This window comes from Schistocerca cancellata, chromosome 5, assembly GCF_023864275.1.
Source record: "Schistocerca cancellata isolate TAMUIC-IGC-003103 chromosome 5, iqSchCanc2.1, whole genome shotgun sequence".
In the NCBI taxonomy this organism is placed as follows: Eukaryota; Metazoa; Arthropoda; class Insecta; order Orthoptera; family Acrididae; genus Schistocerca; species Schistocerca cancellata.
Genome location: NC_064630.1, coordinates 412,096,592 through 412,120,421, shown reverse-complemented (window position 1 = coordinate 412,120,421; position 23,830 = coordinate 412,096,592). Strand labels below are relative to the sequence as shown.

Sequence of the window (23,830 nt, the reverse complement as noted above, 5' to 3'; positions counted from 1 at the left end):
GGGAGGGGTGGGCAGGACTTTTCTCATTTCAGGGCACAATGAGAGGTAGTCGAAACCCTGGTGGAGAATGTAATTCAGTTGCTCCAATCCTGAGTGGTACTGAATTATGAGGGTAATGCTTGTCTGTGGCCGGATGGAGAGACTGAAAAGATAACACAGGATATTTATTTTTGTACAAGGTTGGAAGGATAATTACGGTCTGTAAAGGCCTCAATGAGACCCACAATACATTTCGAGAGGAACTGCTCATCACTGCAGATGCGGTGGCCACAGGTGGCAGTAATGCTGGTAGTTAGTAGGTCTGATATGGACAGAGGTACTGATGAAGCAATCTTGGAGGTGGAGGTCAACATCTAGGAAGGTGGCTTGTTGGCTGGTGAAGTGAATGGAGGAGAAGGTGTTGAGGTTCTGGGAGAATGTGGATAGAGTGTCTTCACCCTCGATCCACATTGCGAACATGTCATCAGTGAATCTGAACTAGGTGAGAGGTTTAGGATCCTGGGTATTTAAGAAGGATTCCTCTACATGGCCCATGTTTAGGTTGGCGTAGGACGCCCATAGCCGTGTCCCAGATTTATTTGTATGTAATGCCTTCAAAGGAGAAGTAATTGTGGGTAAGGGTATAGTTGGTCGTGGTGACTAGGAAGGAGGGTGTTGGTTTGGAATCCATCGGGCATTGGGAAAGGCAGTGTTCAATAGCAGTAAGGCCATGGGTATTAGGGATGTTAGTGCGAAGGGAAGTGGCATTAATAGTGATGAGCAAGGCACTGTGGCGAGTCTATGGACGAAATGGTTGGTATCTTTTTAGAGGAGGTATCTTGTGGGTAATAGGGTGAAGGTGTTGGTCTATAAGAGCAGAGATTCTTTCAAAGGGGACACAGTAACCAGCCATAATGGGGTGTCCTGATTGGTTTGGTTTATGGACTTTAGGAAGCATGCAGAAGATAGGAGTGTGGGGGGGGTGGTAGGGATGAGGAGGGAGATGAACTCTGGGGGAGAGACTGGAGATCCTGCTAGACTTCTAGAATGGGGTCACTGTTCAAGGCTTATAGGTGGATGTATATGACAGCTGGTGGAGTCATTCTGCCACGTAATCCCTGCAGTTCAAAACTACGGTGGTGGAGCCCTTTTCTGCAGGTAGGATTATAAGGTCAGGATCAGTTTTAAGATGGTGGACTGCAGTTCTTTCTGCGGATATAAGGTTACTTTCCATGTTGAGGGAAGGTTCAAGGTTAAGAAAATTCTGTAAAGTTAAGAGGGATGATTTGGGGGCAGTGGGGGTGGGTCATGGATGGATTGAGGAGTGAAGTAAGGCAGGCGGGGTTCAACATTGGTCTTTGGTTGAGTCTGATAGGTAGTGTTGGTGGCAAAAAATGTTTCCACTGTAGGGATCGGGAGAAGGAAAGACTGTCTTAACAAGTTCTGCCTGATTGGATTTGGGAGTGGGGCAAAAGATGAGGCCTTTGGAAAGGACTGAAATTTTTGCCAGGGCTAAGGCTTTTGGAGGAAGGGTTCATGACTGTGTTTCAGGTCTGTTTAGGTTCTGTGTTGTGGTGGGAACGAGTTTTGGAGTGTGGGGTAAATGTAGTAGGTCTGAGAGACAGAGTTTATCAGCTATGAGGGGGCATGGGGAAGGTGTGGACAGTGATACTCCAAGGCATGAGTGGAAAGTGAGCAGAGTGGAGAGTTTTTTGAGGTAGCATTGTGCATGTTGTTCTAGTTCCTGGTGGACAAATGTTTCAATGTTTGTTGTGGGTTCCAGGAATTTGACATTGTATAGGAGGAGAATTTTACGGATGGAAAGAAGGTATTGCAAGGAGGTTTGGGTTTTATTGATGTGGTTATGTAGGACTATGTTACTGAGGGCTAAGGATTGGCAGAATATGAACAGATGGAAGTCACTGTGGAAGGAAGGGTGGCAGCCAGAGATGGGTAACGTGATGGTAAGGTCATCAGGGGAGGTTCCATGAGCCCAAGCAACAATGCAGGAACAGTATATGGGACTCTGTTCTGGCTAGGAATAAGGAAACTTTGCTGTATTGACACAAATGGAAGGAGCAAGGATCCATGGTGGTGGAAAAAGTGAAAAAATACATAAATAACATAGAATTACGTCCAAAAAAAAAAAATCGCAAAAATACACCCAAATAGTTGAAGAAAATCACAGAAAGGATGAAACAGATGAAATAAGGGGAAACAAGATTAAATCTGAAGAGAGTACGATGGTAGTGAAAGGCAAAACCCACTGAAACTGGTGGGAAGTCTCAGTGAGATTAAAGAAAAAATGTAAGTAAAAAAATGTTTTACTGTGAGTTGCCTATCTGAGGGTGAATAGGTGTGAAGAAGGGGACTGCAGATGTGAGTGGATGAGGTGAAATTATTAGGTGTGAACTGGGATAGAATGAAGGAGTAGGGGGTGGGAAGGGTTTGGTAGGATGAGATACAAGATCGTGTGCGACCGGAGAGGTGCAGGAAATAACACGTGAAAATACAACACCTGACGGATTCCAAACCAACAACCTCCTTCCTAGTCACCATGACCATCTATATCCTCACCCACAATTACTTCTCCTTCGAAGACATTACCTACAAACAAATCTGGGATATGGCTATGGGCATCCAATGCCAACCTATTCATGGACCATCTAGAGGAATCCATCCTAAACACCCAGAGTCCCCACCCTCTCACCTGGTTCACATTCATTGATGACATCCTTGCAGTTTGGGTCACAAGTGAAGACATCCTATCCACATTCCTCCAGAACCTCAACATCTTCTCCCCCATTCATTTCACCTGGTCCTACTCAGCGCAACAAGACACATTCCTAGATGGTAGACCTCCACCTCAAAGATAGCTACATCAGTACCTCTGTCCATATCAGACCTACTAACCATCAGCAATACTTTCACTTCGACAACTGCCACGCGTTTCACACCAAGAAGTCCCTTCCATACAGCGTAGCCACCCACGGCTGTCGCATCCGCAGCCCTTCCCAAAATATACAGAGGGTCTCATTGAGGCCTTTACAGGCCATAATTGCCCCCCCCCCCCCCCCCAACCTTGTACAAAAACATATCGCCTGTGCCTTATCTTTCCAGTCACCCACCACCTCCGAAAGTCTCACCATTCTGGCCACAGAGGGGCATCACCTTGTAACTCAGTACCATCTAGGACTGGAGCAACTGAATTACATTCTCTGCTAGGGTTTCGACTAGCTCTCGCCATGCCCTGAAATGAGAAGTGTCCTGCCCAGTATCCTTCCCACCCCTCCCACAGTGGTATTCCACCGTCCACTGAACCTAAACAATATCCTCGTCCATCCCTACTCAACCCGTGTTCCCAACCCCTTACCTCATGGCTTGTATCACTGTAATAGACCTAGATGCAAGACCTCTCCCATACATCCACCCACCACCACCTTCTCCAGTCCGATCACAGACATCACTTATCCCATCAAAGGCATGGCTACGTGTGAAACCAGTCATGTGAAGTACAAGCTAAGCTGCAAACACTGTGCTGCATTCTATGTGGGAATGACAACCACTAAGCTGTCTGTCCACATGAATGGTCACCAACAAACTGTGGCCAAGAAACAACTGCACCACCCTGCCAACCATGACGTCCTTCATTGAAATGTCATATGCACCCTTTCCACCAACACTAGCTTTTCTGAATTGCATAGGTGGGAATTCTCCCTGTAATATATCCTATGTTCCCGTAACCCTCCTGTCCTCAACTTTCATTAGTCATTGTCCTCACCCATCCAGCCCCTACCTTGTTCCCATTCCTGCACTACACAGCCCTCTATTCCACCAACACATCCAGTCTTTTTACTTCTTTTTCACTACCCCCTCCCTCTCCTCCACCCTATCCCAGCACTTCGCCGTCTCCATACCCTATCCTGCCATCCCTCTCCCAACCTGCCCCAGCTTCCCCCTTACTCCCACCCAGTTGCCTCTTCCATGATGCACTGCTGCTGCTGGTTATAGCCTGGCTTGTCATGTGCGTGGTGAATTGCCTTTGTGTGTGTGGGCCATCTCTGCTATATGGTGAATAGCAACTATCCTTTTCATAATATTGTTACATTCCATCCTTGTGAAATGTGTGTGTTGATTTTCAACGTATATATATGACATCCAACTCCTTGATCATGTTTAAGAAAATGTATGCCATGAAGAACCAAATAAACTGTATACATAGAACTGTAAACATTATTAGTCAGACAAAGGTTAGGTTTGGAATTCTTGGTTTGTTGAAGACATTGCTCGCAGTTATTTCTGGGGAAGAGGTCACTATGTTTACAGGTATATTTTAAACCAATATCAGTCTTGCTTCAGAAGCTGCCAAGACTACTCATATAACCAAAACTGCAAGAAAATCCAACTGGGATGACCTTTCACAATAAAAAAAAATCCTTAATTTCAACTAGGTTAACAAAATTTTAGGCATAAAGGAAATGGCTTGGCAATGTGTTGGAGAGACAAAAGGAATATCCATACAATAATGACAAGGCATACTGCTGAGATGATCATCTTTACCTTTAGAGGAGACAGTAACAAGTGAAAATCACCCTTTGTTGTAGACAATATCGTAAGTTGGGGTTTGAATCGTGTGACCGGCTGAGCATCAGCCTGAAGTGGTGAAGGAAGTTTACCATCAATGTTAGATTCACATGAAAGAGAACTCCTGCATGACTTATGGTAATCATCTGAAGAAATCTTGCTGAGAATACAGATCTTTAAGTACTACATGGCACATGAAGATTCTCCACATTATGAACAGGAAAGCATTTTCTCGAGAAAATACTTGAGACAAGTAGTTAGGAAAGAAAAACAGTGTGCAGTGTGTTCTCTGATAGGCATAACACTGACTGGAAAAGCTTAGAGTAAAGACAAAACTGAGTAGTGAATTCAAGATAACACTATTTCAAAATTATCATACAAAGCAGAAAACTGCTCCCTGACAGTTTCAAAATAAGATTATTGTACATACAACGAGCTATATTTTTGTGTGGGAAGATAGATGGTTTTTGGAAAATTCTGTGCATGTACTTTTCATCACTTTCTTTCCAAACACAGTGTTATAAATAAATTAATTTATGAAAGTACATATTTTATGATTAAAGGAACAACTCACCAAATAGCAGAGACACTGGGTCACTCAACAGCCTCAGAGACAAGACTGAAAACTTGGCTAGCTTTTGTGATTTTTTACAGCCAAATGTAGCTGGAGGGGAGGGGGACAGCAGAGGCTGAGTGGTTCCAAAGTTTTCAGTCTTGTTTGTGTGCCTGTTAACAACTCATTGCTTCTACTATTTGATGAGTTGCTACCTACACTGCTAAATTATTTACATTCTGCCAGAACTTTCCATACCATATTTGCTTTATCGGAGTAAATTTTTATTCAAGAGCACATAATTACACACAACTTTAAAGTAGAAAGTCTTGATTTTTTCAATAATATAAATGTTACTACTATACCAAATATTTTGAGAGACACAGTAGTTTGAAAACAATGAAATTCTTCACCACAACATTACATAAAACGATTTAATATTTTATTCACCTTTGCATACTGCTAAGGTCTTTCATAAATAAAGAGAAATCTTGTTATATTTTTCCAGTGTCAGACAAGGTAAAAGGTTCAGATAAGAACAACACAGTCCTGAACTTTTAATAAAAAGTTTATTTATTCAAAACAGACTTTAGGAAATGATTATTAAGTGACACATACAAAACATATTTAAAACCAAAACCATTACTGCTGTTTTATGTGCAGTTTGAGGGAGTTCAGCGATTCGTGAAAGAAGAAAATGGATCCTACGTACTTACAATTGCAGGACTTCAGAAAGTGAAGGTACATTATTGTCTTCAAGTACATCGCCATTTGTATACAAAGTTCCTCATGAGTATTTTCAGTCTTTCCCTTTTCCTGTTACAGGGGCCTATCTCATTTGGTATAACATTCTACGATCGTACTACAAGAAAATTACTCAACTCTGCAGTGTTAGACTTGGGCACTCCTTTAATTGTTCCAGCTGGGCTTTGGTATGATCCACATGAAGCTGAACTGGAGCAACTGTACAGGCTTTAAGGTGAAAAAGAAAAAAATATTTGTGTATATATGTTTCATAAAAAAGTTCTCAAAATGATTTCTGTCATTTATACTTATCAAATACAATTTTCTTTACGAAGTATAATCTGCTAGTTTAAAATGATTCAATACATTTATAACCCACTGACACTCTACACCTTTAGTAAACTCTCTAATAAAACGGTAATTGCAAATAAACATTTTATCTCTGTATTCAGGTAACAGTCCCATGTTCATTGGAGGTACTATGCCTTGTTCTTTCAATTCTTGAAGGCCACGGAGAACATGGTACACCATTGTTATTTCCACAAATCTCTTTTGGTTTTCTGTAACAAACAAAAGACTTTGCCTAGCAAGATATCACTAGTGGGTACTCCTGCAAGTTAACAGAACACATACTTACCATCATCATCACTGAACATTACACCAATCTGATATGGGAATGAAAAGTATATATCCTCCTTGTTGACTGCCAACTCTTGTCGATGTTTCAGTGAAAATGAGGTAATATTTTTTTTCAGTTCTTTTATAGTGTCCTCGTGCACCAAGCCCTCCAGATTTTCAAAATCACCTTTTGGTAAATAAGCTGACACTGTTTCAACTGCCTGAGATTGAAAAAAAGAAAGTTTTGTCATTGTTTATTATAGTTATGTAATAAAGAAATACAGTTAGGAAATAAATAGTTAGAGCTATTCCATGTAATTAAAGGAAAATAACATTTTCCGAACAACTCATTTGCTTATAACAACTGTCCTGACATTATACAATGTAAAAAACAAGTTTAAGGTGTGGCTTTCATAAATATAAATTCTCTCGGGACCACAGAATTGTCTGGGGAAGCCTGATTATGAATTACAATTATCGACCCCTTTACAAATACATTTGAACACTTTCCCAATTGTATTAATATTCAGTGCAAAGTAAATATACTGATTTTATGTGCTTTCCACCATTCACAGAATTTAAACCTGCTTCATTGCACTTTCCATGGAGAAACCAAGTTTAGTGATACCACACAGACTAAAGGAGATAATTTAGGAGAGAACATGTGTCATGTCATTTTAGCTCACAATAATTAACATACCCTCCTGTATCGTCATTTGTTGATCTACAGGCAGCTTCTGATGTCAACTGCTGCTGCTGCTAATGAGCAGCAAACATACAGAACTACATCTGCTTTATCGCAGATGGCAAGAATAAAATTCTACTATGTCATTGTTTCATATTACAGTGTGCAACCATTTGTAAATATTCTGAGGAATACCTATACAATTACTTACAGACAGTTATTTGTCTTATGAAATCTACATAGATATTTTAGAATATGTACTTAAAAAACAAATTTTTGTTAAACCTCAGGTAATGTCAGTATTGTAGGACTATATTATCTTGGAAACACATTTATACTCTAAACAAGTAAGAGTGCCTGGTGATGATTGCAGCACTGTACCATACAGCACACAAAAATAATTCGAGGGGGCATTCAATAAGTAATGCAACACTTTTTTTCTAAAAGCAGGTGGGTTTTGTTCAGAATTCCAACATGCAGTGATGCCCACTTTGTACCACTCTACTGGTTGACGAAGTCAACGTCTTGCTTCACCAATAACCTTCCCATCATCCACATACTGCTTCTTAAAGAGTGAATTGTTCGTTGAACTGAACATATGAAAGTCGGAAGGTGCCAGATCCGAGTTGTAGGGAAGATGAGGAAGAATAGTCAAATGACGTTTCATGAGCTGCTCTCAGGTGCACAGATTTGTGAGACACCTTGTATTATCATGGAGAAGGAGAATTTCGTTTGCATTTTTGTGGTGATGACAAACACACTGATGTCGTTTCTTCAATTCCTTGAGGGTAGTACAATACACTTCAGGAGTTGATCATTGCACAACGATGGAGGACATCAAACAGAATAACCCCTTCATAGTCCCAGAAGACCACCACCATGACTTTACCAATTGAGGGTGTGGCTTTGAACTTTTTCTTTGGCACTACTCCATGGATTGCAGTTTTGTTTCTGGTTTGAAGTGATGGACCCATGTATCATCATCTGCAATTCTCAACAAAAAATTGTCACAATTAGTCTCAACCTGCAAGAAATTCTGCAGAGATGGTCCATTGTTGCTCTTGTGTTCGGTGGTGAGGAACCCAGTGGACATACACCTTCGAGTATCCGAACTGGTGGACGACTGTGTCAGCACTGCCAATATGTCCAGTTGTGCAGTAAGATGTTTGTTTGTGATCCATCAATCACCTTGAATGAGAGTGCCGCACGCTCCAAAATTGTAGGATTATCATCTATGTACAGCTGGCCAGCATGCCACAGGTCAGACAGGTTTGCACGACCTTCTTGTGATTATGACAGATGCCTCACCCAACAACTCACCATGCTTTTCTTCACTGGCAGGTGTCCACAGACATTCTGCAAGCACCTATTAATATCTACGATGCGCTGGTTTTTTGCCGAAAGAAACTCAATGACAGCTCTCCATTACAAATTCCATTTTGAAGGCTATGTATAGCACCACCACCTATCAGAACCTCATGAGTATGTACGGGCTAAAGCAGGAATATTCCATGATGGCCCACAACAAATTCTGCATTTTTTATTTATTTTTTCTTTCGACTGAAATTGGCTGCAAAAAACAACATGTTGCATTGCTTATTGAATACTTAACTATATTAATATACAGAGGAAAGACTACAAAAATTAGTGAACATTTCCTGGGCAGGAAGTACATAATTTTATTCTTTAACAGAATGTTCACCCCAATGAACAGTTTCAGCAAACTAATTTTTCAAGATTGTGTACCATAACTTTTATAAATTACAGAAATGACATCATGTAATATACTGGCAGCCAGTTATCACGTGCCACAGTAAACTATAAATATGGTACTAGGATTATGCCATTTCTCTTCGAATGTTAGCGGGCATGCAAATAAAATGGATGGGAACATGTTTTGTAGTGCTTCCTCTGTGATAACTACAAACCAGTGTTAAGTACTGAAATGATGGTCAGTCTTCTTATCAACTCTGAGAAGGGATGCAGTTGTGTTTTCGACTGTGCATGCTCTGATGTGATGCCATCCTTTCCAGCACAAGTGCTATGTTGTTCACAGCACCAGGTCACTGTTTTTGTTTGAAACTGAGTATCACATTGTGCAAGCATAAAATATTAGGAATTTTTGAGGAGCAGTTTCATAACAGCATCATGGTTGAGTGGTCAAGTACACTAACAGGCAATTGATTGGTTCGGTTCAGATTCCTGCTGCCACCAACCTTTCTTTTTAAGTTATTATGTAATTCCTTGCAATATTAAATTATAAATCACAAAATTTAAATATATTTAAACAGTTCAACTTCTATATACAAAATAAGTATATTCGATTTAGTTACAATTACTACCCTTTTATGTCAAAGGCTTAGACCATCACATTGTAGCACATTGGTAGAGTTTTGCACGAACCACCAATGATGTAATACCTTAAGCTGCTACACAATTTATTATTTATTATGTGACTGATTTCGGCCAAAGGCCATTACCCAGCACAAATTTTTGTTAACAGCAAACCCATGCATCTACCTCCACATGAGTAAACATTATTACAAATATTATTTTTTGACACTGTGCTTGTAACTATTGCTGTTAACAAAATTGCATGCTGGATAATGGTCTCCAACTGCAACTGGTCGCACAATAAAGAGTAAATTTAACAGTAGCTTAAATTGTTACATGATATCATTTCTACTATTGTCCAGGAAATTGAATTGTCATATAGTGAGAAGATTGGAAATGTAACACTGTTTTTTCAGGTAATTGCTTTCCTTGGTCAGATCAGTAGTTGAACAGCACTTCCTTAATTGTGGTAGCTACTTTAAACAGAACATCCATTACTGCCACTGTCCCCTTTCCTGACTAGTAAGAGTCTACACAGGTCTGACCAAGTTGTATTGTATGCATTTGGGTTTTAATCTTACTATGGGATACCAATTGCCATCAAGGAACAATTTACTTCCTTTAATCCTGCTCGTCCCCACCCACCCTCAATAACATAGCTCTTAAGACCTGCCTTGCTGACATACTACCTCCAGTGTTGCAATTTTCCTCCACTTCAATAAAACACAATGCTCCTAAACAGCCTCCCGACATTTGTCTTCAGCCTACCTTCCAATAATCTAGCTCAAACAGAAATCTCAGCCCATAAGTTGATTCACTGGCAGTGTTGAAGCTAGGTTTAAGTATGATTACTTGTAAAGGATTTCTTTACTTCCTTCAGTGAAAGCATTTCCTTGTTGCCCACTTCATTGGCTTCAGCTAAATCAAAGCATACAGTTGATTATGTCTCTCATAGTCCCAAGGTCCCTCCTACTGTGATGCACCCTTCACTTTCTCTCAGACACACTGTGATAAATTCTATGTATTCCTGACCTTCAAGCTTTCATCACATCCCATCCTTAAATCCCTTTACAGTGAGTCCAGCATCACAGATAGTTATGAACTTGAAACCAATACTGACCTTCAGAATACATTAAGTCCAACTAAAAAAAAATTTATTCTTTTTACACTTGCAACTCCTAACCGTTTGCCTTTTCGCCAAGCTCCCAAAACCAAACTTCACTAGCATCTTTCTAATGGTCTTTCCCCATGTAGCTATTTACAGTGCTACTGAAAAAATAACCCCTGGATTCATTTAGCTTCAACTGTCTGTAGCCTCTTCCTACTTCTACAATACTATTCATTTCGACTACCAAATGTTTACAATTCTTGTCCCATTACCATCAGATTTCTTGTTTACCACTGTGGGTGCTAAATCTCTGTACATTAACATCCACTAGGCCCAAAAACTCATGGAACTCTTTCACAGTACCATCTTCACACTAACAATTCACCATCCTTTGAAAGTCTAATCTGAAATCAAATACACATAATTGGCATAAGTATTTGCACAGCACCATTCTGTGCCAATCTATTTATGGGAACTTGCTTTTCATTCAACATCTTAAACCAGTTGTCTGCTTCAGACTCATTAATGACATCTTCATGATCAAAAATGCTTGTGCTCTTTCCTACAGAATCTCATCCCCTACTCTGAAATCCATTTCACTCAGTCCTCCTCATCTTAACCGGCTTTCATGCTTGATATTGCTCTCAAATCACACCGTAATAACTTCTATCCATACAAAATATAGCAACTACCAACAACTGTCATCTACTCCACATGAAAATCATCCTCCTCCCTTTATAATATTAGCATCCATGAATAATGCAAAAGCTTGCCAGGCACATAGCAAACTGCCCATGTAGCTGAGATTTGAATTTCCCACCCATTTCTCCATGTAACACCTACAAGCGGTTTGTGCTCTGAAGCAATACACCCAATATCTAGGATTTTAAAAAAAAAAAAAAAAAAAAAAAAAAAAATTTGACCGCAGCTTCAATTATACTTTTTCTTGCTGTGTGATGAGGGATATTCCACCCATAATCCTTTCCTCATCACACAAAGTAATATTCTGTTACCCAACATCTGAGTCCATATCTATGTTACTTCTGCTCCCAGTTCTGCCCCCCCCCCCCCCCCCTCTCTCTATCCCTGTCCTGTCCTATTCTAGGTATTACCTTATTCAACCCTCATTTTGCTACTTCTGCTGCTAACCCCTGTATTATTTTTGTGTGTGTGTGTGTGTGTGTGTGTGTGTGTGTGTGTGTGTGTGCGCGCGCGCGCATTTGCCACACATCAAATAGTTGCACTGAGTAGCTGCCTATCATTTTGTTTTTGATTTCCATCCTGACATTACCACAATATTCATTCAGTCTATGCAACGAGCGAGGTGGCGCAGGGGTTAGCACACTGGACTCACATTCGGGAGGACAACGGTTCAATCCCGTCTCCAGCCATCCTGATTTAGGTTTTCCGTGATTTCCCTAAATCGTTTCAGGCAAATGCTGGGATGGTTCCTTTGAAAGGGCACAGCCGATTTCCTTCCCCATCCTTCGCTAACCCGAGCTTGCGCTCCGTCTCTAATGACCTCGTTGTCGACGGGACGTTAAACACCACTAACCTAAACCTAAGACCTTCAATCAATGCATTCTGTATAAGATAACTATGAATGTATGTTTGTGCTTTAAATAAGTGAAGTATTGTCATTAAAATGAAAGCCTGTTAGAAATTTCCCGTTATTTCCATTTTGTTGAATTGGAGATAATATGATGTCAGTAATCTATGTGTCTGGATCTGTTTGTATAATATCATCTAAGTACTCCTATTATCACAGTTCATCGACTGAAATATGAGTGATGTGCCAGGAGAAGCACAGAGACATTAACCGATGTTCACAGCCTCCTTAATTGAATTTATGGCAAAAACACATAATAAAACTACTTTCTCATGCAAGAATATTGGAGAATTAGTGTAACTCTTTCTTAATAAAGTAACGAAACCTCTAAACCCACATACAATAGCAGTATCAACTATCTCAACCTCTTCCAGTAGGCTATTCAGCACATTTAGTCAATTCAAATACCTACTTCTTTGGAGTCCATTCAAAATTTCACAATGAACAACTACTAAAGAAAAAAATATGCTAGTACCATCTTTCTTCTTGTGGGTAGATGAAACATTTCAGTCATGTGGTTTGGCTGGCCTCTGTAGTGATATTACAGAATGATATTTGTTCTTGTTTCTAAGCTAGTCATATCACATTCATTGGAAACTTTGAAATTGCTTTCGTTCATTAGCGATCTCTGAAACGCTACACAGCTTTCTCATGACAAGATCTTCATTTAATATCTTCCTAAATGTTTTTCTGCTGGTGTTTACTTAATACTCTGCATCAAACAGTCATTCATAGCAACATAAAACAAAATGCCAAATAAACATTCTAATTCATGAGTAAGATGGAAAGGGAAGTGTTCTGTTCTAAATACAGAGCATTGTTGTAGGAGAGCTTATACACTGCCTAAGTTGATTAATATCCTTTAACTTTACCTTTGAAGCTAATTAAAAACATTTATAAAAATAGAAGAGTAATCGTATAACGTACTTGTAGTAAAGAAGATATTAGGGTATGAAAAGTAGACTAGATATTAACAATCTTCCTTCTATTTTGTACTATAGTGCTTTTTTATCCAATAGTTATTACATGCAATTTGTTCCCATCATACTGTGCTTCACAATGTACAAGGTAACCAAAAAGACTAGCCCAAAATGTTTTCTGCATTTCATGGCAACAAGACCTAAATAACAAACTATTTCGAAAACTATTCAAAATTAGTCCAAACACCACAATACATTGCACAAACTAAGTTACCTATGTATGTGGTAATGAAATGACTGATGATGTGCCAGAAAATTATCAAATAAATATGCATCTTTATCCTTAAAAAATAAATCTTCTATTATAAATGAGTAAAAGCTTCCATAATAACTCTCTGAACACATACCATTAAACCGGTACACGGTAAAAATGTGTTTCTTCAATTACTGAACAACTGTTGCATATCACCTAAACAAAACTTTTTTTTATATTACGTGCCACATATGAACCATCTCCCTACAAGGGGTCCATAAAGGTTCTGATACAAGTGATGTTCAGAGACAGTGTTAAAACTGCTGTGTGATGAATATTGTTTTAGAGATGTTACTAACCGTTATCGATTTTTTTGTCAGGGTAAACAAAGGGTTTCATGTGCCAGACACCAAAAGGCACTCCAGAAGAGCTAGTTGCCTGTTTGGCTGTAAATGTAAGCAGGCAGCATTTTCAGCAACATCTGTACCTTGGTGGTTCCCTAGCAATGGAACAAATGTGTTCCTTTTTATCTCCTCTAAATACTCTAAAACTTATATCTAAAAACAAAGATGATGAGACTTACCAAACAAAAGCGCTGGCAGGTCGATAGACACACAAACATACACACAAAATTCAAGCTTTCACAACAAACGGTTGCTTCGTCAGGAAAGAGGGAAGGAGAGGGAAAGACGAAAGGATGTGGGTTTTAAGGGAGAGGGTAAGGAGTCATTTCAATCCCGGGAGCGGAAAGACTTACTCTAATATCTTCTTTACTACAAGTACTTTATACGATTACTCTTCTATTTTTGTAAATGTTTTTAATTAGTGGATGTGTGTGTGTGTGTGTGTGTGTGTGTGTGTGTGTGTGTGTGTGCGTGCGCGTGCACACCTGACTCAGCAATGACAAAAATGGAGTGCATGTGATGACAAGTTGCTTGCTATTTCTTTAGCCATTAAACATGTCTGTCCATTGGTCAAAGGGAGATGTTTTACAGTTTTTACTGACCACAAGCCCCTGGTAGCCATTTTTCAGCATGACACTGATATCAACCACTGCATCAATGCAAAAAAGTCAGGTATATTGCACAGTTCTCAAGCAATGTGTGGCGCATAGCAGGGGAAGGCAACCTTGTTGCAGGTTGCCTCTCTCAAGAGTGTGCTAGCATGAACATTTGTTGGACACATTAAAACAGCCAGACAATCCCTTTTCGCCCTGCCTCATACAGAACAAGCAAAGTGTGTTGCAGCTCAGGTGTGTGACAGTCCATGATGTGCCTGGACAGTATTTGGTGTGACACAGTGAAAGGGAAGCAGTGACCCTACATACCAGAACAATACCATCATGAAGTTTTTGATATTACATAATTTAGCACACTCAGGAGTCAGTACGACAGTCAAGTTAGTCTCTGCCAAAGTTGTGTGGCCGAGAGTGCAGAAAGCTTGTCAAGCATGGACACACACATTCCTGACATGCCAGTCTAATAAGATCAGTAGGCATATCTTCTCCCTGTTGCTCACTTCCCAACACCATCAGTTAGATTTTTGCATATACAACTGGACATCATAGGGCCACTGCCATACTCTGCAGACAATGTTACTTGCTAACGTGCCAGACAACTTATATGCTAACGATCATCAAATATTTTACCATGTGGCCAGAGGTCATTATGATACAAGATACATCCACTGAATCAGTTGTAAGGGTGTTGGTGCACGCTTGGTTCTACAGGTTTGGTTCCACAAGACCTAACTACAGTTTGTCTTTCACAATTTGAAAGCCAACTTTTCAATAGACTTCTCTTACTGTGTAGTTGCAACCACCTTCACACTAGCCAAATCAAGTCAGCAATAGAATTGTAGAGTGATTTCACTATACTCGCATAACAGCTCTAATGTGCTGTTCATCATTGTGGTCAGAAGCATTGCCACTGGTTCTACTCTGATTGAGAATTGCAGCGAAGGAGTACATGCAGTGTTCACCAGTACAATTAGTCTAAGGTGCGCAGCTGAGGGTTCAAGGAGAATTGATCTTGCCAGATCCACCCAAGTTGTTCTGTACCTGTGCAAACAGTTTACACAAAACCTCAGTCTTAGAACGAGGACCATTCAGCCTACCACTCCTGCCAAACATGGAGACTAGAGAGTGTTTGTTCATGGAGACCTAACAAAAATGTGGCTCAAGGGTCACACCATGCAATCATCACTCTGTCTGCTGTATTCAAGGACACTACAGAGTAACTGCAAGAGGGCGGCACACTTACAAGAATGAAAGGTACTGTAAACAGGTAACAGCTCAATAGAACAACTCAAGCCTGTGTATTCCAATGAAGGGACGCTCCATTCTCATTCCACGGCATTGCTCTCCAATGAGGAGGCCAATCCCCTGCACCAGAAGAAGACAACAAAGCTCTATTCTGAACACGAGTAATCTTTGCCTGTACAATCATTTTCTCTAGGACCAGCAGCAGGTCAAGTGCAAGTTCCCTCACATACGGGAGCACCTGGTTAAAAAAAAAAAAAAAAAAAAAAAAAGAGAGAAGGTGAAGGCTGATGTGACGACACAACCCATACTCTTCTCAAGTGAGTGAAACCATCATGGACTATAAAAAGCACCTTTGTCACAGTCAGCACAGTGACTTATTATATGCAGTTGTTGTTCTGTAGTCAGCTGTTTTATCCTATGCAAGCATAATAAAGTTAGTCACTAACTGAGCAATATTTATTGTAAACAAGAGATAAAGCTTAAGTTCTCATCTTAAAACATTCCTACCTAAATTCAAAAGATTTGTTGAATGACCAGCTTACACTGAAAAACAAATTATTTTGATTATACACCATCTCTTACAAAATAGTGAAAAATGAGCACATTTCTTTTAGATATTAGTGTTAGAAATAGCATCTATGGAACTAGGTGCTACGTTTTTGCAAATGTATTCTATATATTTCCTTCATACATAAGAAGTGTTCAAATGAAAAGGTACAAAACCTCGTAACCACCAAACCGGTTGAAATTTGTGTTTGCCGCTTTGGAATAAATTAGTGTGACATCTTGAGATGCGAATATAGTGTCTTCATCTCTCCCTTAAAGAAATTGTGTTTTCAACAGACAAGTTGATACTAACAGTCTTTTTCAATGTGCAAGATCTAATACTCATCGAATTCCTCAAGCATGGACAAACCACTCTGTACCCTATGCACGTCCATTAAGAACAAAAGGCCTGCGTGTCCCAGGATACAAAAAGTGTAATGAGTAAGTTCAGGTGGGACCAGCTTGAGCATCGGTCCTACAGCTCAGATATATCACTCTGTGACTTCCATGTATTTGGTCTGCTGAAAAAGCATCTCGAAGGGAAACACTTTAACTCTGTCAACGAACCGAAGGCACAGTGGAGGACTGGGCCCTGTCACAGTCAGACGAATTCTGGGGACAGGGAATCCTTCAGGTCATGGAACAGGGGGATGTTTGTGCTCAGGTCTCTGGTAATTACTTTTGAATAAAGGCTTCAATTAAACCATTGTTGTATCATACATTTTCTTTTGAGTACCCCTCATACCTCAGTAACTGTTCTTATATATTTACCTTCCTGCTAGCACAATAATTTGACTATGAACAAAAATGTGATTCATGTACTGTAAATTGTCAATCTATGTTTATAATTATCACATGCAATGTGTACATTTTTGGATGTGTCATGGCATTATGCTTGAGTGAAGAAGATATCAGCATCTGCTAAATGCATATTTGTAGTTATTGTAATACGACTCTTGCTCTTCACAAATTTATGGTCAAGATCTAATGATTTATAATATCCTAAATTTTGTAGGCTTCTGAAGATGGCAGATTAATCTGTTGAAATTCCGAAATACACTCCTGGAAAATGAAAAATGAACACATTGATGAAAGTGAATAAGACCTATTATACTTGCATGGGACACTATGAGAGGGCAGTGCATGCGTTCATCAAACGCGCCACATTGCGAACACACCAGGAACTGTGTTATCAGCCATGTAATGTTGCAAGCTGCTCAGCGGTTATTCACCCCCAGAGCCAGTGGCAGCCAATTTGCCATGGTATATGGAGCTCCTTGCATGTCTTCAACATTGTCAGCATGCCACAACAGCGTGTACATGACCTGTTTGTGCAACCGATGGAGTTTGAGCGAGGGCGTATAGTGGGGCTGCGGGAGGCCGGATGGACATACTGCAAAATTGTGCAGCACATGAGGCAAGAGGTCTCCACGGTGCATCAGTGTTGTCGCCAGTGGTCTACAGAAGGTGCACATGCCCGGGTCCAGATAGTGACAACGCACAGATGCACGCCAAGACTGTCGCATTACAGGACCACACTGTCACTTCACAACAAATTAGGGACACTATTGCTCCAGGGGTATCACCGAGAACCATTTGCAACCGTCTCCATGAAGTAGGGCTACAACCCCGCATGCCGTTGGGGCATCTTCTGCTCACGCCCCAACTTCACTCAGCCCACCTCCAGTGCTGTCACGATAGGCGTTTATGGAAGGACGAATGGGGACGTTTCGTCTTCAGTGATGAAAGTCACTTCTGCCTTGCTGCCAATGACGGTTGAACATGTGTGTGGCATTGTGCAGGGGTGCACCAAAATCTGGAGTGCGTATGACGGAGGAACACAGGACTAACACCCGGAATCATTGTGTGGGGAGCCATATCCTACACGGGCCACTCTCCACTGGTGACAGTAGAGGGAACATTGAACAGTGAACGGTACATTGAAACCATTATTCAACCGGTCTTGCTATCATTCATGCACGAACGAGACAACATGCTTTTCCAACAGGACAATGCACGTCCACATGTCTCCCGCGCCACCCAATGTGCTCTTCAAGGTGTACGACAACAGCCTGGCCAGCACAATCGCCAGATCTGTCCCCCACTGAGCATGTTTGCGACCGGATGAAATGTCATTTTTGGCCTGCACGACCAGCAGGGAATCTGTCTCAGCTGAGGCACCAGGTGGACACTGCATGGCAGGGCCATTCCTCAAGACCACATTTGGCACCTCTGCGATTGTCTTATGCAAAAGGAAGGTGTACACAGTACTAGCGCCGACATTGCGCACGCTCTGTTGACTTTACTCACGTGGGTATGGCTCTGCCTTTGCGACCGTGTGTTGTATACGTCCCCAACAGTGTGTCAATAAAATTTCCTGCTGCTGGGTCGAAGAATTGATGGTGTTCTTTTCCAGGAGTGTATGTCGACAATTTTCTTGCTATTGTTTTGTCATAGCATAAAATTGAAGGCGAGTATCTCAGTAGACCAAAGACTTTCCTTCTCTCAGTATACAAAACAGGACATTAAAACATGGTGCAATGTGACGCCAAAAACACTGAAATTATATACAGATAATACAATGAGGGGGAGCCAGGTGTACATGTTAGAATGAACTACACATTACTGTGTGAGAATTTAAATACTAACAATAACAGTTTTTATGATTGCACTAAATCTCAATATATATGGACATGTAAAGAAATCATATTAATGAATCACCGAAGTTCCACAGTAATGTGAGTCACATGGTTTCTTTGCTCATAGATGGTTTACAAAATACATTCAAAAGCTGAGACAGCACATTGTATCTAGTGACATAATTGATGTTTTCATATGCTGCAAGATTATTGATCTCATGGTGACCATTATCTAGTGCTTTTGGTACACTGATTCATTAAAGTATATTCTATGTACTCATAATCAAATTCACATTTCACTATCTGCTCCCGTAACTAAACAGAACACAAGGATTAGGACTGCTTCTTTCTACACATCCAGAAAATGTTCTGTCAGTCAGATGTCATTAAAAGGATCTGGCTGAATTGTTATACATCACACCATACTATAACATAATGGAACTACTGGAAGGCCTGGTGCAAACCGGTTTCCAAAAGAAGAAAGAATGTTTAGGGAAGGAAGCTTAGAATTTAATGTCTTGTCGACAACAAGGTCATTAAAGATGGCTCACTAGCTCAGGTGGGAGAAAGAAATTGGCTTTGCCCTCTTCAAAGAAGTCATCACAGCATTAGCCTTTAGCAATTTAGGAAATCAGAAAACTTACATCTGGATGACCTGGTGGTTATTCGAATCTTGGTTTTCCCAAATTTAAGTCCAGTGTGCTAACCACTGTACTACATTCCTCAATAATGAACAGTGGATATGAAATAAAATCTAATCTGTCCTCTCCATAGCAGCTCAACGGTTGACGAAACCTAGAGCACATGCAAGTACAGAACTGCAAAGACAGTCTCCCCCAGAGGTAAATATCCTATGGCTAGGTTGCCTGATCAGTTAAATAAAAAAAAAAGTAATGACTCAGAGATGGTTGCAAGTTGAAGACACTTCAACTTGTTGCAAGACTTAAGTTGTGACCTATACCTCATTGAATATCCACCTCCTCTGCTAGTTTCTGTAGACCTAGCAATTTCTGTCATAAAAATACCACTCTTTAAAAAAAAATCCACTGTGAATTGAACCTGTGACTTCTGCAGCAACAGTCATCCACAGTGCTAAACATTAAAGCTTAGAAGCCATCCCTCAATTCTTCATTCTCCTACTGGCACAGGAACTGTTCTCCACAGTTACCAGCATTTAGTGAACGAAACACACTCTTAAGATATGGAGATTTGAAAGTATAACCATACCTGTAAATACTGTAACATTTATTTCTCTGCAAATGAATGATGATGTCAAACCACTGACAAGTGCCTTATGCCTTCTTGAAGATAAAAAAATTACTAAACATTACTTATGTATATTTTGCATGCAGCTGCTTGAAATAGAGACATACTATAACAGTAGCTTCCAAATCATTGGAAGTGACTTCCAAGGTGTATGAATTTTAGAAACCAGAGTGTAGGGATATTTATCTTCCACTCTAGGATATTTCCTGTACAACTGGTAAGGACTATGCTTATGAGGGAACTGTGCCTCCATGTCATCATCGATTTATGGTATCTCCAGAACTTTGCCAGAAATGACAGTGGTAGAAATGGGAGCTGCAGATGACCAAGCATTTGGAAAAAATAGCATTTCTGGCACAGGTCAGGTGAGACATGAGCCATTTACGCTAGCATACATTCAAGGAAGTGGTTGGTGCAATAGAAAGACTACAGAACAGTAAACGAAGCGTCATGGGATCAAGTCCCTATATAGAATTTTTTTTATTTTCAAATTTTACATTACGTGCATGGCAAATAAAATGAAATAATGCTCATATATTGCATTTATTAATATTTTCAAAAAAGCAGGAGAAGGAAAGATAAAGAAAAATTTTGGACCAGGGGTTCAAAAAATGTTGTATAAGTACATGGCAAAATATAGGAAGTTGTCATTAATTCATCAAAATCTGGGAAAAATACAAGTCATGTAGAAAACAGTTTTGACTTGTCTGTTAATGTACTACATGCAAAAGAACAAATTTATTCTCTTAACTGAATCACAGAGAGTGCAAACAAATCCACAGTTAGATGATGAGATTTTTCAAGGTGAAGGACTGTCATCGTGCAGTAGTAAAGTGATTCCTCCAACTGCACTCTGCTAGTGCAACACCTTGGTGTCCATTTCTATTGTCATGTGCAGACTTCTCAAAAAGTTTCAAAACGGCTCTTATCTCAAAGAGAAAAAAAAATCTTTTTCCCAAGAAGATGACATCAAAAAACATTCCACTCTACATCACCTGCTATCCTTGCCAGTATTTGGTAAAATGATGTGTTATGCATGGTTTGCTGCCAAATCATTAGGTGAGAGAGAATCTTTTATGAATGTAAACTGAGTCTGTTTTCCTGCAGAAACTTAAGACCACAATGTAATTGTAAAAGTAAGGCATTTATAAAGTGTGCAAAATGCCGAGAAAATTATTGCTTCTCCTGTTTTCATGATGAATATCACCCCACCAAGTGTAAATCATTCATTTTAAAATAATATACAAGTATCTAATTTTGCCTACAATGTTCTCGTGTATGCATTACAATCCATTCCTGGAAACATATGCACAACCCCAAAGTTTCCTTTACCTTTCCATGTCATACATTTTATGAAAATATTAATAGATACAATACACTGAGCATTATATCAGTTTTCAGTCAATGTAAAAGTTGAAAACAACCCTTGCATTACAGTTTTATACTCTTTCCACTATGCCAACTGCTGCCTGGAAACTTTTGCAACATAAATGGCTCATATCTCTCAAAAAATGCTGCCAAAAATGCTATTTTGTCAAAATGCCTGATGATCTGGTGCTCCAATTTCCGACACTCATTTTGGCCAAGTCCTCCATATGCCATAAATCTTGACGAAATCTGTGATGAGCCATGTGCAGATCCCTGCGAAAGAGATTCCTCTACAGTTTGAGGGCTAATTGCCACCCATAACAAATCTGAAATCTGGAGAATGGACTACAATTCTGAATTTTGTTGAAATTCAGGATTACCTCTTGAGACTTTCAGCTGAGTTGTTGCAGCCTGCTAGAGTGAGCCACTTCTAGCACACAAGCTGCAGGTAATGTAGTGGGAATGTGCCACATGTGTGGTGATAACATTCTAGCCCTCTTCATAGGGTGAATCTGGATTTAATTATTTTTCCCTCCATGGACACTCAGTACGATTTAAATCTTAAAGCCAACTTTAATAATGATACCGTGATAATAGTATACATTTTTGGCTATTTTAGAATGTAATAAAGCCCTTTGCTTTTTATTTTGCCTAAATGTACTCCTCACTGAGCTTCATATTTAAATGGCTGAAGTGGAAGGGTTAATAGAGTTAAGGCAGTCCTGCAGCAATTTTTATTTGTTTACTTGCATTAGCCCTCCCTTCATAAAATGCTGCAGTGATCTCTGCAGATGGATGACCCTCCAATCTTTACTATGTCAACTGTCAGTCCACTATTACTCAGTGGCATTGCTTGTTCAGCTACATCTGCACACCACTGAAATGCAAGGCAGAAGTTACTGTGCATTGTACCATACATTAGGGTTTCTTTTCATTCTATTCACATATGGAGCATGGAAATAATAACTGCTTATTGCCTCTGTGTATGCTGTAATTAGCCTAACTTTGTCCCTACAGAAGCAATACACAGAGGGCTGTATATATCCCTCTATTCTTCACGTAATACTGTTTCTTGAAACTCAGTACGTAGGCTTTCGCAGAATAGCTGGTATCACCTTCAAATGTCCATCAAGACAGGTGTTTCGGCATTTCTGCAACACTCTTTTGTAAATCAAACAAACCTGTTACCACTGCTGCCCTTCTTTGTACTCATTCAATATCATGCTATTTGGCTTATTTGGTAATGACCACTTTGCTTGAACAATATTGTAAAATGTCCCGATGTTTTGTATTCCCCAGTATGCTACTAATGAAACACTGTTTGTGAGCTGCTTTACCTACTATTAATCCTGTTTGATCATTCCATTTCAAAACCCCCACAAATCTTTACACCCAAGTATTTAAGTTACCCAATTCCAATTGTGACTCATTGACATGGCACACCATTCCTTTATAACCATTTAAAGCACATTGCCAATCTTTGTACCACTTTGAAATTATATCAAGATCTGACTATATACTTCTGTGTCCTTATCTTGGCAGTACTTCATTACAGATAATTTTATCATTTAAAAAAAGTCTAAGGTTCCTATTAATACTGTCTGCCAGGTTGTAGCAGAGCAAGGTGCAACCCCAGGTTGCAGCAGAGCCAGGTGCAACCTCATTCATTCATGTCACAGTGTATTTATGAAGGCCTCTTCGACTCTTTAACAGCTGACCATGTAGTAGCCCTAAAGGCACTATCACATTTCAAATGTTTTCTATTACTGAAAAACAATATGATGCTGTGTGAGTGTTCCATCATTAATAAGGAAATTTTCATGGGATATTTTGTTCTGTCATCAATTTCTCTCTCACTTTTCCAAATTTCTTCTGGATATTCATGCACTTTTCTAAGCAAACTGGGATTGCATTTTAATTTTTCAAAATAATATGCAGATATTTGTATCAGCCCCATCGGACTGGTTCTTGGGATGTAACCGTAGAACACTGATCACGTTTTTCAACATGTTTGTACACCCCTGTTCACATCTTAATTTAGATGTTTCTTCTATTTTTCTCTTTTCCCTCATGTCTTCTTCACACTCTCTTCCATTATCCAAAAATTTCTTCATTTTCTTATCATCAAAGTAATCATGATCATCCCATCACATGTTATTCCATCTTACTTGATGGGTCAGCAAACACAGCTTCTCCCCCAATTGCAGTTTGTAAACTTCTCTTCCTCTCCGATACTGTGCCAGTTATGTCCTGTCTGCTTCATGTAAGATATATCCTTGTACCTGCATCTTTGTCTCTTTGGTCTTTTATCTCTGAATTTCAAATCATACATTACTCTTGGTAGCGTGTTAGCATCCTTGT

At 39.8% G+C, this 23,830-nt stretch overlaps 2 protein-coding genes across 4 annotated transcripts in view; one reads left to right on the top strand and one right to left on the bottom strand.

Annotated features, from left to right (window-relative positions):
* LOC126189051 (mucosa-associated lymphoid tissue lymphoma translocation protein 1 homolog) overlaps positions 1-6,292 on the top strand; it is a 147,376-nt gene extending 141,084 nt beyond the window's left edge. For 2 of the 3 annotated variants that reach the window (XM_049930908.1, XM_049930910.1), the window contains exon 12: positions 5,780-6,292. In XM_049930908.1, coding sequence (XP_049786865.1) covers positions 5,780-6,094 — 315 coding nt within the window. In that variant the 3' untranslated portion in view covers positions 6,095-6,292. The remainder of the gene's footprint in view (positions 1-5,779) is intronic. The other variant, XM_049930909.1, reaches the window with a different exon arrangement.
* Positions 6,188-23,830, bottom strand: part of LOC126189052 (uncharacterized) — a 37,857-nt gene continuing 20,214 nt past the window's right edge. The window contains exons 2-3 of the mRNA XM_049930911.1: positions 6,498-6,699; positions 6,188-6,420 (exon numbers count right to left, since the gene is read on the bottom strand). Coding sequence (XP_049786868.1) covers positions 6,188-6,420; positions 6,498-6,699 — 435 coding nt within the window. The remainder of the gene's footprint in view (positions 6,421-6,497; positions 6,700-23,830) is intronic.